This window comes from Phoca vitulina, unplaced genomic scaffold (assembly GCF_004348235.1).
Source record: "Phoca vitulina isolate PV1807 unplaced genomic scaffold, GSC_HSeal_1.0 scaffold13, whole genome shotgun sequence".
Classification (NCBI taxonomy): Eukaryota; Metazoa; Chordata; class Mammalia; order Carnivora; family Phocidae; genus Phoca; species Phoca vitulina.
Window position 1 is genome coordinate 10,671,806 of NW_022589716.1, and position 17,902 is coordinate 10,689,707.

The following is a 17,902-nucleotide window of genomic DNA, read 5'->3' on the forward strand; positions in this document are numbered from 1 at the left end:
GCATCAGGGAAATCCAAATCAAAACCTCAATGAGATACCACCTCACACCAGTCAGAATGGCTAAAATTAACAAGTCAGGAAACAACAGATGTTGGCGGGGATGCGGAGAAAGGGTAACCCTCCTACACTGTTGGTGGGAATGCAAGCTGGTGCAGCCACTCTGGAAAACAGTATGGAGGTTCCTCAAAAAGTTGAAGATAGAGCTACCATATGATCCAGCAATTGCACTACTGGGTATTTACCCCAAAGATACAAATGTAGGGATCTGAAGGGGTACGTGCACCCCGATGTTTATAGCAGCAATGTCCACAACAGCCAAACTGTGGAAAAGAGCCAAGATGTCCATCGACAGATGAATGGATAAAGAAGAGGTGGTATATATATACAGTGGAATATTATTCAGCCATCAAAAGGAATGAGATCTTGCCATTTGCAACGACGTGGATGGAACTGGAGGGTGTTATGCTGAGTGAAATAAGTCAATCAGAGAAAGACATGTATCATATGACCTCACTGATATGAGGAATTCTTAATCTCAGGAAACAAACTGAGGGTTGCTGGAGTGGGGGGTGGGGTGGGAGGGATGGGGTGACTGGGTGATAGACACTGGGGAGGGTATGTGCTCTGGTAAGCGCTGTGAATTGTGCAAGACTGTTGAATCACAGATCTGTACCTCTGAAACAAATAATACATTATATGTTAAGAAAAAAGAAGAAGATAGTAGGAGTGGAAGAATGAAGGGGGGGAATCGGAGGGGGAGACGAACCATGAGAGACGATGGACTCTGAAAAACAAACTGAGGGTTCTAGAGGGGAGGGGGATGGGAGGATGGGTTAGCCTGGTGATGGGTATTAAAGAGGGCACGTTCTGCATGGAGCACTGGGTGTATGCACAAACAATGAACCATGGAACACTACATCAAAAACTAATGATGTAATGTATGGTGATTAACATAACAATAAAAAAATTAAAAAATAAATAAAATAAAAAATAAATAAAAGCAATACTAATCTGGGGTGCCTGGGCACCTCAGTCGCTTAAGCATCTGACTCTTGGTTTCGCCTCAGATCATGATCTTGGGGTCATGGGATCGAGCCCCACGATGGGCTCTGTGCTAAGCATAGAGTCAGCTTCTCCCTCTGCCCCTCCCCCGCTCATGCTCGTTCTCTCTCTCTCTCTCTCTCTTGCTCTCAAGTAAATGGATAAATAAAATCTTTAAAAAAAATTGTAAAAGCAATACTAATCCATGGTGATAGAAATCAGAACAGTGGTTGCCTCTGAGGTGGAGGGGGGGCAGTTGACTAGAAAGAGTCCTGAAAGAACCTTCTGGGGTAATGGAAATGTTGTAGATCTTAACCAGGATGTTGGCCCCCACCGATGCTGCATCCAAGTCCTACACATGGAGATGGCAGCACAGGGGATGGGGGGTCAGAGGCCAGTTCAGGTCACAGGTAAGTCTACTTTCCAGGTGAAGACAAAGACTGATATGCAACTGGGACAACTGAGGCAGCAGTGTTGCAAGTTCCACTTTCAAAACTCAGGTGGTTCAGTTGAGCCACAGAAAGTTGCCATTCTTTTCTGATTAAATTCAGGCTGGAGACAGTCAAGTTTTGTGGAGTGTTGTTGTTGTTGTTGTTTTTAGATTTTATTTATTTATTTAGAGAAAAAGAGAACACACAAGTCAGGGGAAGGACAGAGGGAGAGGGAAAGAGAATCTCAAGCAGACTCTGTGCTGAGTGCAGAGCCCCATGCAGGGCTCAATCCCACCACCCCTGAGATCATGACTTGAGCCAAAATCAAGAGTCAGAAGCTTAATCGATTGAGCCACCCAGGCGCCCCAAGTTTTTTGGAGTGTTTAAGTAAATGAAGAAGACTAGCGGGGAGGGGAGAGCAGCACTGCTCATCTATTCTGGCACAGGAAAGGTATTCGGATCCACAGCACTAGTCCAAGGAGTCAGGAGCAGGGCAAGGAGACGCGGGGTGGCATGGAGGCGAGGGAAGGAAAGCAGCAGGGGCCCAGCGGGGACGGACTACCAGGAGCCACTATGGGCTTTACAGAGAGCTCGAAGTTTGCTCAAAGTGTAAGGCAGCTACAATGAGGAGACAAATGCTAGAAGACCCTGTTGGGACAGTGACACTGATGGAGCTCTGGGCTAGACAGAGACGACAATGGTCCTGGCTCACCAGACAGCACATTCTTGCCAGAGACTGAGGAACCAGACCATTCTTAAGACTCTTCTTTCAGAAGATGATACCAAGAGAATATCTTTTTGAGTCTAAAATTATTTATTCTTCTTATAGGGTTATATTAGTTTCAGGTATATAATACAGTGATTCAACAATTCTATACATTACTCAGTGCTTGTCGTCGTGTTGATTCTAAAATTATTAATGGCTCTGACAATAAGCCATTAGAAACAGAATTTACTACCTTAGAAATCAACTACCACTGACCCTTTTAACTGATAACTCTTACTACCAACGCTGAAAACGGGCACCAGCCTCTCACTCACGCCAAAGGCCGACATAGTCGCAGCAGTCTGCTTCTAGACCTTCTATGACTAAGTACTTCACCAGGTGAACACTGTGCTAACGGGACAGCCTTCTCCTCACGGCCATGTCCTGTGACTGCGTGACAATACAGGCTGTTCCTTGGCGATCACCTTTCTAGAGGGGCCGTGCTGCTGTGAAATGGTTGCGTGCCCAGTCTCTGCACATGACTTACTAACGGCTTCCTAATGAGCCTCCCCGCCTGCCTGATGGAAACGCAGGCCTCACAGTACCAGCCCCAGGCAGCTGCAACCACATCACGGTTTTCATAGCAGGGGTTTCTCCAAACTGAATGACCTTTGCTCTTGGGTAGAAACTTCACCCCTCCTCCCCTAACACCCAAAGTTTGGGCCCGTTATAGTGGAGACCAAAACATGCCAGTGAACTTGTAAAATGGCCTTTGACAAAGCCCTTTACATTGAGATGGAGCAGCAGAAAGAAGTCTTCAGAGTTCTTGTCTATTGACCCGAGGAACTGAAAAATCTTTGCTGAACCCAAGATGAAACGGACTGCAAATGGACTGCCAGCCTAAGCCCAGCACATTTTGAAACTGGTCAAGTCCCCAGGGCCTAGCAAGTGCTATGAGATGTTCAGTGGCATGGGCACCAGGTGTTTCTAAGTTAGATACACTCGATACTTTTGTCCTTCAAAAACCAAGAGTCACTGGATTAAATATACCGTTCTGCTTGCCGAGATCAATTTTGTTCTCTGCAAATGGCTCTGAGTTATCCTTCAGAGGCTCATGCATCAGGCTGTGAGATTTATGTGGCATTTACTACCTTCAGACGTGTTTAGTATCAAGCGGAGACTCATTAGAGCCTGCTCTTTGCCTTCTTCCCTCACCCCAGAGGGTGCACAGGGAAGTGCCCAGCAAAACACATTTTAGGCCTGGGAGGAGAGCCAAGGATGAATAATGACTTCTCCAAGTGAGACTGGGGGACTGACTGCCCTGGTGCCAAAGCCCCCTGACGGCACTGAGCTGTTTCTGACCTCGTGCGAGGGCAACGGTCTCAAAGCCCCAGCCATGGGCAGCACTCCCTACACTGACAGATACCAACGTGTGTGCACACAAGTTCTTGAATTTCACAAGACTCTTCTATTTCTGTTCGGAAATTAGAACAAATCTGGCAAAACTCTTGTGCATACCTGATCCAGAGCTAAGCATGGCCCCTCCATAGATATCCAAAGCCAGCTGAGAATAGGCAAAGCCAAAAATGGTGATGGTTAGGCCGGTCAGCAGGGCCAGCTTGAGCAGCGACTCCAAAACCACAGCGGCCACGGCAATGTCCTCCTGGGGCGGGGGGCAGAGGGAAGGAAGTTGGATGAATCATGAGCTAAAGAAAAACTTCACATCTGGCCTTCTCTCTCTGCTGTCTTACAGATCACTCTTTCAACTGCTGAGAGGCATCCCTGTTTTTCTGCAGCCTGTGTTTGTTTTCATGTCAATTAGCATGAAGGAAATGAAGGGGAAAAGCCAATCTGTGCCTCCTTAGGTAGTGCAGGGGAGGTGTGGTTTTTAGCTCATTTAGGATCCGTTATTTCAAAGGCTGCTTAGGAAACACTCACTTTCTCTCCGATATTTATTCTTAAAATGGAGAGCAAGTTTTTACGTTGCTAGCTAGCTAGCTTTGTCAGAGTGCTTCTCCTGACAAACGTCTCCAAATCCTGACATTCCTGTCGAAGTATGCTTAGGAAAATATTCCTAAACCAACCGAGAACCAGATTAGTTCATTTTGAGATATTGTGCATAAATTATATTTTGCAAAGTGTCTTCTAAGACATGTAAGAAGCCAACTTAGCTTCCTTTTAATTCTCCGATAAGTCACACATTTTCAATGGTTTTAGAAAAAGGGAAGTTTCTACAACCAAATACACCTGGATTAAAATCTCTTCTGCATTTGCCAATCAGAGTAGGTAGATTCTCACGGTCAGAGTGCATCTGCACACTTCACAATCTTTAAAAAGCTTAAACAACTGGTGTGGTGAGTGAAATCAAATGACCATGTCCTTTACTCCCCAAGCTGTACACGAGCCTTGCTCCAGCCCCTACGTCCTTCGGCTCACCTTTGGTTCTTGAGAATCTGAGGATGGAGGAGGCAATCTCAATCTTCCAGCTAAGCCTAGACCATGGAAAGGGGGTCTGTGCCACACTGGGGATGGCTGCAGAGAGTTCTGGGTCAAGAATGAGGTCACAGAGAAGGAGTAAGGGTAAGAAGGGAAAGGCCAACCAGGGCAAAGGGAGGAGGCTGCGAAAGAAGTGAGCTCAGAGTCCTGCTATCATTCAGAAGGTGATGGAAGAATGAGACCTAGAAGGAAATTTCAAACAGAGGGAAACCGACTGCTCTACATTTTAGTCTATTTATCCTGCAACTGGAGAATTCACTTGAGAGATAGTGACATTAGAACCAAGACTACCTGCTTCTGAAGTGTGGCATCCTTTCCTCTCTCCAGCACCTTAGCAAAGAATATATAAAAACTCTCCTCTATTGGCTGGAAAATTAACCTGGCCACAAGAGAGCCAAGATTATTCACTATATCGTATACACCTAGAAGACAAAAAGGAAGAAACAATAATCCTTCTGGTTTTTCTATTTGAATTTTCACAGCACCATTAACATTTTTTTCTGATTTAATTTTTAAATTAAACTGTTTGAGATACTTATAGACTCACATGTAGTTCTAAAAAATAACAGATCCATTACCCAGTTTCCTGAACAGTAACATCTTGTGAGAGTATTGCACAGTATCACAGCTAGGATACTGACATTGATACAGTCAAATACAGAACATTTCCATCACCAGCACCTTTTTATAAAAATCATTAATTCTCTAAAAATTCTTTTTAGGTCACTGAAACTATTTTGCATGATACTATATTGGTGGATATGTGTCATTATACATTATATATTTGTCAAAACTCATAGAATGTACAATACCAAGAGTGAAACCTAATGTAAACTATAGACTTTAGGTGATAATGATGAGTCAATGTAGGTTCACCAGTTGTAACAAGTGTACAACTCTGGTGCAGAATATTGATAATTGGGGAGGTTGTGAATGTGTGGGGTCAGGGAGATGTATGAGAACTCTGTACTTTTCACTCAATTTTGCTATGAACCTAAAACTGTGCTAAAAAAAAAAAAAAAGGTTATTAGTTAAAAAAAAAAAAAAATCAGGGGCGCCTGGGTGGCTCAGTCGGTTAAGCGGCTGCCTTCGGCTCAGGTCATGATCCCAGGGTCCTGGGATCGAGTCCCACATTGGGCTCCTTCCTCAGTGGGGAGCCTGCTTCTCCCTCTCCCTCTGCCTGCCACTCCACCTGCTTGTGCTCTCCCTCCCTATATTTCTGTCAAATAAATAAAATCTTTAAAAAAAAAAAAAAATCATTAATGCCGGGCGCCTGGGTGGCTCAGTCAATTGAGTGTCCAACTCTTAGTTTTGGCTCAGGTCATGATCTCAGGGTCCTGGGATCGAGCCCTACATCGGGCTCCATGCTCAGCAGGTAGTTAGCTTGAAGATTCTCTCCCTCTGCCCCTCCCCTCACTCTCTCTCAAATAAATAACTAAATCTTAAAAAAAAACATTAATACCAAGTTGATTTTTGAAAATTTTCTTTCCTCTACTGCAGGATTACAGTTAAAAATAAATATGAAGAGGGGCTCCTGGGTGGCTCAGTTGGTTAAGCATCTGACTTCTGCTCAGGTCATGATCTGAGGGTCCTGGGATCAAGCCCTGTGCTCAGATGTGAGTCTGCTTGAGGATTCTCTCTCTCTCTCCCTTTCCCTCTGCCCAGCCACCGCTTGTGCTCTCAAATAAATAAATTTTAAAAAATCTTAAATAAATAAATAAGAAGAAAATACTGAGACCTATCTAGCTGCACAAACACAGGGCGGATCTGTGATTGTGATGACGAAGCTCCCTCTTCTCTCAACCCTGCAATGGGCACCAAGGCTCTGCAGAAACCAGGGGAACTCAAAAGAGAACCTGCCACCCAAGTCACATGAGAGGGCGTAGTCAGAACACTGTAGATATTTGCAGAGACCGGCAATTTTCAATCTTCAGGAATCATTTTATTACAGTCTTCATCTTTTAGAATCATCAGGCTTATTTTTCACTAAATGTATCACATTGCTGAGAAAAATATTAGAAAGTATCTACTAATGGTATTCACTACAGAATTTTCATCTTACCCTGATCGCCAAAATTTAACACGTTCAAAAACGTCATTACGTATCGCTCGCCTACAAATAGAGAAGCAAAATAATTAGCATTTCAAGGGCACATTATTCTCTTGTTTCCTTTTTTCTTATCGTCTATCAACTCTCCAGCTGGCAGATACTCTCAAAGGAGAAAAATTACATAATCAATTAAAGATACCTTCCTTGTCCTAATGTTGATTTCAAATAATCTCAAAACAGTAACAATTGGGAAAGGCTGGGGGATTTATTGACAGCAAATCTCCAAACCAGTTAAATTAAAAACAAAACAAAATGAAATAAGACCAGTCTAATAACTTAAAAAGGGAGGGGATTACAAAAAATGTTAATAATGAAAATGATTGTCCCAAATTTTAAATGTAAGTTCTGCGAAATGAGAGGTCCATGGTCATGTGCACAGACTCATCAAGTTGTCTCCCTGGGTGGAGAAAGCTCCATGGAGGCTGGAAAGGCTCTGGAGCCCAAGCTCATGATTCAAATATAAGACAGGCTAATGCCTTCAAGGTGAAGACACCAACCCAGAGCCCCACCCCCACCTTCCATACATTTTATTACCTGTCAGTGGAAAACACAACCCACCATGGAGACAGAGCTCTGGAGTGACCACAGCCCTAAAGGGCAAAGTTTCACCTCCTAGCAACCTGCTCAAAAAGGAAAGCAATATTCGGTCCTGGCCTCCCTGCACTCTCCCAGACTGCCTGCGTCTGTGGCAGGGGCCTCTGCAGGCCCTCCCAGGCGTGGCCCACAGGACAGCACTCACTCCTATCTGCATCTCTGCACTGTTCTGATCCATCCTCACTGCTAACAGTCCTGGCTTCAGCAATACAAATCTTAAGGCAACCCCTGCTTCCACACCTTTAAATTGCTCTTTGCTGTTTGCAAAAAGTCCAGGCTCCTTAATTCTGCATTTGAGGCCTTTTATAAGTTGACCCCAGGCTATCTTTTTGGCCTTTCTTCACCAACCTCATCCCCACTCCCAGCGTTACATTGTCATCCTCTGCTTTACCCGATCAGGTTTTAGCCCCTCCAGCTGCTCTGCTTCAGGCTGGGCCCCTCCTTCTCCCAGCCTCGGCTCTTAGCATGCTAGCCACCTAGACTGGCTTCTCCGTAGGGACCTCCCTGTGCTCTGGTACAATCGGCCTCTCTTCCCACACTCTGTAAGCTCCCTGGGGGCAGGAACCACATCTCCCTCATTTCTCTGGCCCTGGTTTCCTAGCAGAGCTTCAGGAAATGCAAGGGCACTTGAGAGACGCTAATGTTTCCAAGTACAGCCCTCACAGCCCTGATTCAGATCTAACCACACAAAAGTCTGCGTCTTGGGTAAGAGAATGAGCTCCTTGAGGCTGTGGCCTGTAACTCATTCATCTGTGTATTCTCAGCACCTGGCACACAGTGTTCAGGAAATGTGGGGGCAGAAGGTAACAGCATCTATATTTTTGCTATTACAATGAATGATTTCAACTTTTTTTAGAGTTGTAATTTTTAGATAAAAAGAATTTGGGGGTGGGGGGTTCTTGTCCAGTCACTTCCTTATTTCACAACGATGGAGATGGAAGCCCTGCGAGGTTCTTAACAGCCCTCTGCCAGTCAGGCCAGGGTGGTCCAGCCATGGAGAGAGCGAGCAACCGGCACCACACTGAGGCCTGGCCCACTTACACCTGCTGCCGTCTAGCCACTGTGGTCCAGACAACCAATTTAGGGCCATTGCTGGGACTGGATCCATTCCTCAACTCATTTAAACTGCTCTTAAAACTTTGGGAGGAAAAGAAAGTGCATAAAGCAAATGCCCTTTCCAAGTACCCTCTACTGGTTTTCCTGTTCTAACAATGTGAACTATCACAATATACAATTTCACTACAGATACCTTTCTTTATCAAAAGATACTTGTTGAACACCAATCATGTGCCAGTTCCAGCAGGGTAGTGGGGAAACAGTGGTAAACTGCACATCCTGCTCCCAAGAAACATGTCATTAAGGCACCTTCACTCAGCTCTCCAAAGGCTTGTGACCCTTACTTCCCCCAGAGGTCCTGTAAACAAGTTCCACTTTAGTAATGGCAACGTTACAGGCTCAGGCTAGAACTAAGCACTCTCAAGGCTCAAGGCTCAAGAGCCCTCAGACCCCTCCTGGTCCTATCCCTTAACTCACAGACGGGGCAAGTGAGGGTTAGGGGAGTTACTCCCCTTTGGAAGCATAATTAACAAAAAATAAAGACAGAGAGGGGAAAAGGGAAATAATAAGGTAATAATGATGGTTGTATTAGAATGCTAGAATCGTAGGGAACTTTTTTCTATTTTCCAAAATTTTTGTAATGAGGTTATACTATTTTTATAATTAAAAGGCAATGTTTGGGATGCCTGGGTGGCTTGGTGAAGTGTCTGCCTTTGGCTCAGGTCATGATCCCAGGGTCCTGGGATGGACCCCGCATCAGGCTCCCTGCTCAGCGGGGAGCCTGCTTCTCCCTCTCCCTCTGCGAGCTGCTCCCCCTGCTTGCTCTCTCTCTCTCTCTCTAATAAATAAATAAAATCTTAAAAAAATAAAAATAAAAAAATAAAAGGCAATGTTTGAGGGGTGCCTGGATGGCTCAATCAGTTAAATGACTGACGCCTCATTTTGGCTCAGCTCAGGATCTCAGGGACATGAGATTGAGCACTGCACCTGGCTCTGTGCTGGGGTGGAGCCTGCTTAAGAATCTTTCTTTCCCTCCCTCTGCCCCTGCCCTGCAGCTCATGCACACCACGTTCCCCCTCGCTCTCTTAAAAAAAAAAAAAAAGACAATTCTTGAAAAGATTTAAAAATATGTTCAGTAATAGATATATGGATGTATAGACATATGAAATTTAGAGAGAAACCACTACCTTTACCCACTTCTAGCTACCTCAAATCTCATTCTTTGAATTAAAGCTGGGCATAAATAAACCAACACACATACGCAGAAAAACGAGATGTACTTTCAGCTCCATGCCAGCCCTCTGTATAGAGAGCTCTGTCACTGTTAAACTGGAAAGCCTTAAGAAATTGGAAGTCTGGCCAAAATATCACACAGATGAATCTTATTATTTAACAAAATAAAATGATGAAAACCCAGTTCTTAAAAGTTATGTTCAAAAAAAGAAGTGTACAAAAAGTTAGAATAGGATAATGAGATTATGGATCATTTTCTCTATTTTCCAAATTTTCTCAAATCGATATAAAACTTCATAATACATTTCTTTAAATGATAAAACATGGGGTTTGGGAATTAGACTTGGATTCAAGGTAAGTTGTTCCTCATTACTATAGGACCCCATAGAAGTTATACAACAGCACTGCCCCTCACTATCAAACTAAATCAATGTTAGTTTCTCTCTCCCTATTTTAAAAGCTTCCATTTCTAAGGTTCCTCTGCCCACAGGGGCTCTAGAAAGCAGGAAGTCTGGGTATAGGTAATCTGCAGTTCTGTGGAATCCCCTCACTTATACTGTGGTGTCCTGACTGCTCAGAGTGACCTTTTACTTACCTTCTGTCAAAATCTGCTTCAAGAAAGACTGTTTGAAAAAACTCCAAGTCAATTTAGCCTCTTTCCAATTTACAAAAGCCTAGAAGAGAAAACAAAACAAAAACAAAAGCTCCCAAGGACTGCAAGTCTACGAGTACAAGAAGCCTCCACAAGAGGCAAACTCATCTTGGTCCCTAAATCCCAACTTGGAGAGTCCCCACTCATTTTTCATTTAATGCTAAGCACACAGAAGGCATCCAACGAATCCTGGCAAAGGGTTTCCATCGCTAAACACGAAGACAAAGTCTCTAGGTGGAAAGAGCGTCGGGGTAAGGAGCCTGCCCAAGAGTCATTCACTGAGACCCCTAAGGAACTGCACTGTCCCCTCACTGCCCAGATGGTAAGCTGACCATATCTAACACACACAACTCAGAGTCATTTCTTGCCTTAAAAAATGTCTGAAGCATGCCAAGCTGCAGAACAAATTCTGCTCCATACACCCCACATCTTAATGCATTTAGCCACCCAGGGTCCCTTTACACACAGTATATGAGCTTTGTTTGTGTATTTCAAAAGGAAGCCAGGCTTCCTAGGAAGGTCAGTCAAACCGCTCAGAACTGGTATGACAGAAGAAAGGAAAAAACAAACCCAGAACTTTTGATATGGCTCTTCCAAAACTGTCCCATTTCCTAAGGACAAGGAGGGTAAGAAGAAAGCAAACACTTAGGAAGGGCAGAGGTCAACCTGTTAGAGGCAGGTGGTCTCAAAGCCAGATTGCTGACCACAAAATGGAGGAGTAAGGCAGCTAGCTGGACAAGACTTCTGTCTTTCTATCTCCCGCAGTCCTCTCTGGAGGCCCCTCCTCTCTCATGGAGGCATCCTGGGATCCCAGAATATTTAGTCTAGGTGTTAGGTGCTTCAATCTCAGGGTACCTGCATTTTGAAAAATTCTTATTAACTCAAAATGATGACTTTGGAAGTTAGGATTCCAGGGGGCTCTTTGGGAGGAAAGGGGTGAATCACAAAGGCCAAGCCCACTCTACCTCTCCAAAAGATCAGTTACAGCTATGGAATTTGGCCGAAGGGCAGATGTAGAACCTATCCCAGTCACATGGGCCCCTGATCTTGGACCAAAGCCCATTTGTGTAGAGTACTGCTGTCCAGTGGAAATATAATGTAGGCTACACCTAGAATTTAAAATTTTTTAGCAGCCACAGTGAACAGTAAAAAAAAAAAAAAGGTAAAATTGTTTTAATATATTTATTTAACCTAAAACACGATCATTTCAACATGTAAATAAATATTAGAGGCATTTCATATTATTTTTTTCATACGAAGTCTTTGAAATCCAGTGCTTGGGGTGCACGTACAGCCCATCTCGATTCTAAATGCTCTAGAGCCCCACGTGGCTGGTGGCTACCATTTAGGATGGAGTAAGTCTAGAGTATCCCTTGAAAACAAGGTCATATTCAGTGTTCAAATCTCTTCACCCCTCGGTTTCAGAGCCTTTCTTCCAGACACTGTGAAGTCAGGCCTGAATCCTCCCAAACCATGCTGCCCTCAGAGCTTCACTGGACCTGCAGCAGATGCCACTGCGAGCTCTAGGCCAGAAGCAAATCTCCCCTCTCGCTGTACAAGAAAATTAGGCATCTCCTTTCCTCAGAACAAAGGGTGCCAGAGCATTTACCACCACTAGGGGGCACTGTGAACCACATCATCCCCAGCACTGATCCCGCCCTTAGCTCCAGGGGAGGCTTGGGCAGCAGCACCTTCTCTGTCACACTCTGCGCCCCCACACCAGGTGGTCCCCTGGGGGGGCCTGGGCAGCAGTCCTGTGCTCTCTTCCAAGGAAATGAACAGTTACAGCTGGCCAGAGGGTCTTTGTGGAGCCTCCTTGCCAGAGGTTGCGAATGGGTTTGGGAACATGACGGAGCTCTCTAAAAAAAGGTTGTTTACCAACGTGTAATCTTCACAATGTATCTGACCTGAGACCTCATGCGGGAGCATTCCATTCTCCTAATGCCTTCAATTTAAGTAGACCCATGGTTTAGAAGGAATGGTCACACTGCTTATCTCCAAAATGCTCACTCAGGACACAGAGGCAGGAAGTCTGATCAGAGATTGGGTTTCTTCTCAGAGGTGTCTGCTAAGTGGTAGAAAAGAAGCAGCATATTCTTTGGGCTTTTACCATTTTCTTTAGAATGGATTTGTCACTTGGGAGGTCAAACAAGGCCTATTTCACAAGAGCTAGGTTGATACTGCTTAGCTGGTCTTCATGGCTGTGCATTTCTCTGGAATCCTCTGACCAACAAGCCATTCCACTGCCTCGCTGTACTGGTGGAGAAACTGAGGCATGGATGGCAAAAGGTGATGGGTGGTATCTCGGGGGAAGGTTTGCAGTCAGAACTTGGGGACTCATGATGGAGTGAGTCAGTCTTCCCCTTCCCAAACTCTTCTGCCCCAGGATGGTCCAGTAGCCATGTGCCTCCCACACTGACAAGAGTCATGGGGTGGGGGTGTGGGGTGGTCTGCAGCCATGGTCCTGTGTCCTGCCCCGTATCACCTCCACATCCCACACAAGACCCCTTTCCCTCCCTCTTGCTCTGGGGCCATCGACTCTGCCCCAGCTGTGTCCACACTCACACGTCCACCCACCCTCCCACTGTCCTCATCACTCTCATTTGGACAACTACCACTGCCTCCTCGTGAGCTCTTTCACCTCCAACCTGTTCTCTAGCCCATCCTTCTCCTGGGAGGCTTCGGGCTTTGGAGTCAAGCTCAGACACTGAGGCTCAAGCTGCAGCGATCAACTTCTAAGTGCAAAAGCTATGGGTAAGACACCTAATTTTGCTAAGGCTCCATTTTCCCATCTTCAAAATGGGATAAGGAGTCCTATCTCCTGGAGCTGGTCTAAGGACTGAATGAGAGAAAACGAGACACTCGATAAATGTGAAACAGGTGGTAAGCGCCTCAACATAGGCAATTGGATCATGGCACTGTTCACAAACCTTTCATTAGGCTCCCCTACCCCTGAATCAAGCCTGTACTCCAGGGCACTGAGGCCACCACTACCTGGCCCTAGCCCTGCAGGCCATAACCTCCTTCCCCCTTTTGTTTCCTCGCCCCTCCCCCACTGTCCAGCCAACCCAAGTACCGCAGTCATCTCTGCAATCCCAATGCCAACACAGTGGTGGGCATATAATGGGCCCGAAGCAAACATTCTTTCTTCCCAAAGCCGCAAATGCACATTTCTACCACATGTGCACGTTCACCTCTGCCTGTCCATGTCGAGGCCCAGCTCAAAAGAAGCTTCCTCCAGGAAGCCTTTCTCAATGTTCCCACATGGAATTCATGTCCTTTCTCTGGGCTTCTATTTTGTTAACACTACACACACACTGTCTTGCAGTGGTTAGCTGAGTACACACCTTATCTCCCCTCCACAGTGCAAGTTCTGAGGGTGGGGACCCCACTCAGGGCACCTGGAATAGTGCTTAACACAGAATACTGCTTATTACATGCTTGCTGTTTAAATTCCTCAGCTTTACTTGAATATTAGCACCTCTCTCCTATGAAATCACTCAGAAATGTCAAAGAATATAAAAGGCAGCCATTATTTGAGGTATCATTTATTTTAAGGCTAAATAAATCTCTTTACAGAAGATGGGATTCTATAAGCACAGGAAACAAATCTCCCAATTTGGTCAAATCGGTTTTGGATGTAACTGCTTGAGCAGCTCTGTCTGAGGGAGCCCCCAGGGCACAAAGCTGCTCCCGAGAGTCAAGTTGGGCACACTGCTGGTGGTAAAGTCATCCACTGCATTCAGATTCACCTCATTTCTTTTCTCTTTTACAAAAACTAAACTTGAATAATGAGTTGTTCTACCTGGAACTTCCCAATTGTTAAGCCAACAAATAACTACTTTGGGCAATAAGCCAATTTCTTTTGGAGGACTACACAGCAGAGAGACTAAACACGAAGACTAAGGACAGTCCACAGACACAAGTTAGAAGTAGGTCCAAATCAAGTGTGTGATGTTGGTTTGGTCATTTAACTCCTCTGAACCTCAGTTTTCTCATCTGCAAAATGGAGACCATATCTCACAGGGTTACTAGGATGGTTCAACATACAAGTCCATGTCAAGTGCTCAGCATAGTGCCAAGCAAGGGTAAACATGCAGTCCATGGTAGTTATTATAAACAGCTTTGTCCAAGTTCAAATACCTTCACAATTCCTTAAGTTTTCAAAGGGGCCTCATGGGTCGGGTAGACCAATAATCTCACCTTAAAAATAAGGACCCTGAGGTCTGGAGAGAGTCCTACAGGCTTTATATCTGCACTCACTGCCTCCCAAACGCACAGGAAGCTCCCCGAGGCCCAGCAATCACCTTCCTACATGTCTGTATCCCAGATGGCACCCCGCATGGGGTGTGCTCTGTCTGTCAGCAGGAACCGTGCCACCGTGTAAGACAGGTACATCCCTTCTCACGGTCAAGTCTTCTGTCCCGGCAGCAGGAGCCTGGGTCCTTGCAGGATGGAAGGCCAGATTCAAACACTGAGCTCCCAGCCCAGTGCCGTCAGACACTGCCGGGCTGGGCTCTGCCGTGGAGCCTCTCGTCACTCGTGGACAGCCACTTGTGTCCGCCGCAGCATTAAGTACCTCCCATGTCCCTCTGCATCGCACTCCCACAAGCACCTTAGGAGAGAGGTACTCTTAGTATCCCCACTTGACAGATAAGGAAACTGTAGCTCGGAGCTGTGAGCCCACCACTGAATTAAATACACACTAAGGCTCTTCTCACTACCCTCTGTCTCCTTGCCTGTATTAATGGTCCAAATGCTCCTTTCCAAAATACTGCTGGGCACCGGGGCTGGCCCAGTATGAAAAGCTGGCCAGGCCTGGTACAGATGAACACTGGGGAACACTCTCAGACCTGCTCTGTGGGCAGGCGGCCGCAGCTCCAGGCAGAAGTGATCCCAAGTCCTTCTCCTCTAAGCCTGCAGATGAGGCACTGTTGTATCCCAAAACTGCCATGTCGATTTAGGTTAAAGGTGAGATCTGTTTGATCAGAATGGAGAACTCTTATCTAACAAATGAGAACATATCTTTCTTTACATAATATCTGGTCTTCTTGAAAAGCTGTATAACAGGATTCCGTAAGTTCTGAAATTTACATCTCAAATATTTACTACTTTCTCAAGTAAAAAGAGGAATAAGGAGAAGTCCAGCTGAAGCCTTACCTCAGCTACGTGCACCGCATCTAGCCGGCAAACAAGCATGGGAAAAAGGGAAAGTGGGTCGGCCCCGTTCACAAAGCATCTGAGCAGAGGCAGTGAGGCGTAACGTCACGTGTACCACTCCGGGGCCGCAGACAGTAGCAACGACCCCACCAGAGTCAGGAAATAAAAGTCAAATGGACGGAGAGTTGAAGAGTTCAGAAGAAGAAGGTTATGCCTCGCTCCTACACATCAGCACCTAGAATCCTCAGTGGTCTCCATGGGAGAGTGGGTCACCGGAAAGACCAGCCTGACTCTAGGTAACGGAGCTTTGCAGGGGTCATCCCTGCTTTGTCAGCGCACTGGACTCTCTGTGCTGGAAGTCAATCCTGGGAAAAACCAAGACACAGCCGAACAGAGAGACTGGCACGCGGTGGTTACAGCCTGTGCTCTGTGGGGATCAAGCCACTCCAGGCCCCTACCCTCACTCTGACCCTCACCTTGGGCAGAGAGTTAGTCTCTAACCCTCAGTTCCTCAACCCTAAAATAGAAATAATAAGGTCAGTCTCACAGAGTTGGTATAAACTTTAAATATAAGGCATGTAAAGCATTCAGCATAGTGGCTACACGGTGGTTCTAAACGGGGTCAGTCTTGTCCCCCCTGGGATGTTTGTCCCTCATGGAGACATTTTTGGTTATTATAGCTGAGAGGTGGTAGCTCCTGGCATTTAGTGAGTAAAGATCAAGAGTGCTGCTAAACATCCTACAATGCACAGGACAGCCCCCACGACAAAGAATTATCCAGCCCAAAATGTCGGTAGTGCCAAGGCTGAGAAGCCCTGGCCTAGCACACAGTGAGCACTCCATAAATATGAGCTATGAAATTATCCTTACTACTTTAGCAATAAACAAGAAAGTAATAGTTTCCTTCTTTCCAGGATAATCAGCATCTGTGATTAAAATGATAAGAGAGAGAGTATATTACTTACTCTACTTCTTGTAATGTTGGGTAACAGATCTGTTATTCTGGAGACAGGAAGAGTCTGTAGCTTGGTTGATTCTGAGGAGCCCAATAACTTTGTGAAATAAATAACATAGCAGAGCACCAGAACTGCAGTATACAAAAGCTGAAAAAAGAAAATAATGGATTTAAATGGCATTGTTTTAATATAGGCAGAATTAAGATATGCCTGGAAATTTGACCTCAAAGGCCAAACCAGAAAGGGAACTGTCTTTATGAACCGCACCTTCTAGTGAGCAATGCCTCCCACTCTGGGGAAGAGCGCTGCGCACGAAGAGCCCCTCCACTGCAGCATCCCTGGGGAAAGTGCTCCAAGCACGTCACCTGACCGGGAGAACGGTTCTTCTGGGCGGGCAGAACATCATGTCCCTGACAGACAGCCCCGAGTGCCACCACCACAGCAATGTCAGACGTGTTCTCAAAGGAAGGCCTCTCCCGCCTCGACAGCACCCTGCAAGGACCCTCAAGTCCTGTGCTAAGCAGAGACTTGCCGTCCTAGATGACAGGGGCCTTCCCATAAACCCATAAGCCGTGACGAACTGAGCTGTTGGCTCCCTCCTCTCTGCCCAGTGCATGGGCAGGGCAAGAGCCACTCCAGGATGGGGGAGGGCCTGGAGGGTGCGGGGGTGATAAGAGGGCCCACCCTTCCCTCCACACAGCCAGGACAAAACGGTGGCTTTTGGCCAGGAGCCGAAGCCTGGGGTTTTGTTTGCAGGTTGGGAGGAGTATCCAAACAGCCCCTTTTCACAAGCTCCCTTCTGTCTTCTCTCCCTGCTGGGAACAGCAATGCACACTAGCTCAGGAAGGAATGGGACCTCCATGTCCCGCTTTCAATCTGGAACGCTAAACCTGCTCCTGTGGCAAAGGCAGGGAGCAAGGAGAAACGGGAGCCTTGTTTAGCAGGTTCGGGCTCCTCGGCTCTCCACTCTTATCCGTGCCTGAGGACAGAGCCCACCATCCACCGTCCTCTTCCATGCCTCAAGCCCTGTAAGAAGACACAGCAGCTCTGCTGTGAGCCATACCACCAGATGCAACATCCTCTGTGACAAGAGGACTCCCTTCCCCACCTCCCCTCATCTTCCCACAGACCAGCGCCTGGGGAAATAGTAACAACCTATGGGTAGTCTTCATGCAGGGTATCCTAACTACGTGATCCTTCCCCCATTTTTATTGAGGAAAAATTCACATAACACTGACAGTTTTAACCATTTTAAAACATACAATTCAGTGGCTTTTAGTACATTCACAGTGTTGTACCATTATTTCATTCCAGAACATTGCTTTCTTATTATAAGAAATTATTTCATTCCAGAACATTTCCATCACTCCAAAAGGAAATTCTGTGCCCATTAAGCAGTCACTCTCTGCTCCTCCACACCCCAGCAATCAAAATCTTCTTTGTCTCTATGGACTGGCCTATTCTGGA

At 45.9% G+C, this 17,902-nt stretch overlaps 1 protein-coding gene across 1 annotated transcript in view; it reads right to left on the reverse strand.

Moving 5' to 3' along the window:
* RFT1 (RFT1 homolog) overlaps positions 1-17,902 on the reverse strand; it is a 46,591-nt gene that overhangs the window by 18,281 nt on the left and 10,408 nt on the right. Inside the window, exons 6-10 of the mRNA XM_032411468.1 lie at positions 16,445-16,582; positions 10,263-10,341; positions 6,737-6,787; positions 4,966-5,096; positions 3,697-3,841 (exon numbers count right to left, since the gene is read on the reverse strand). Coding sequence (XP_032267359.1) covers positions 3,697-3,841; positions 4,966-5,096; positions 6,737-6,787; positions 10,263-10,341; positions 16,445-16,582 — 544 coding nt within the window. The remainder of the gene's footprint in view (positions 1-3,696; positions 3,842-4,965; positions 5,097-6,736; positions 6,788-10,262; positions 10,342-16,444; positions 16,583-17,902) is intronic.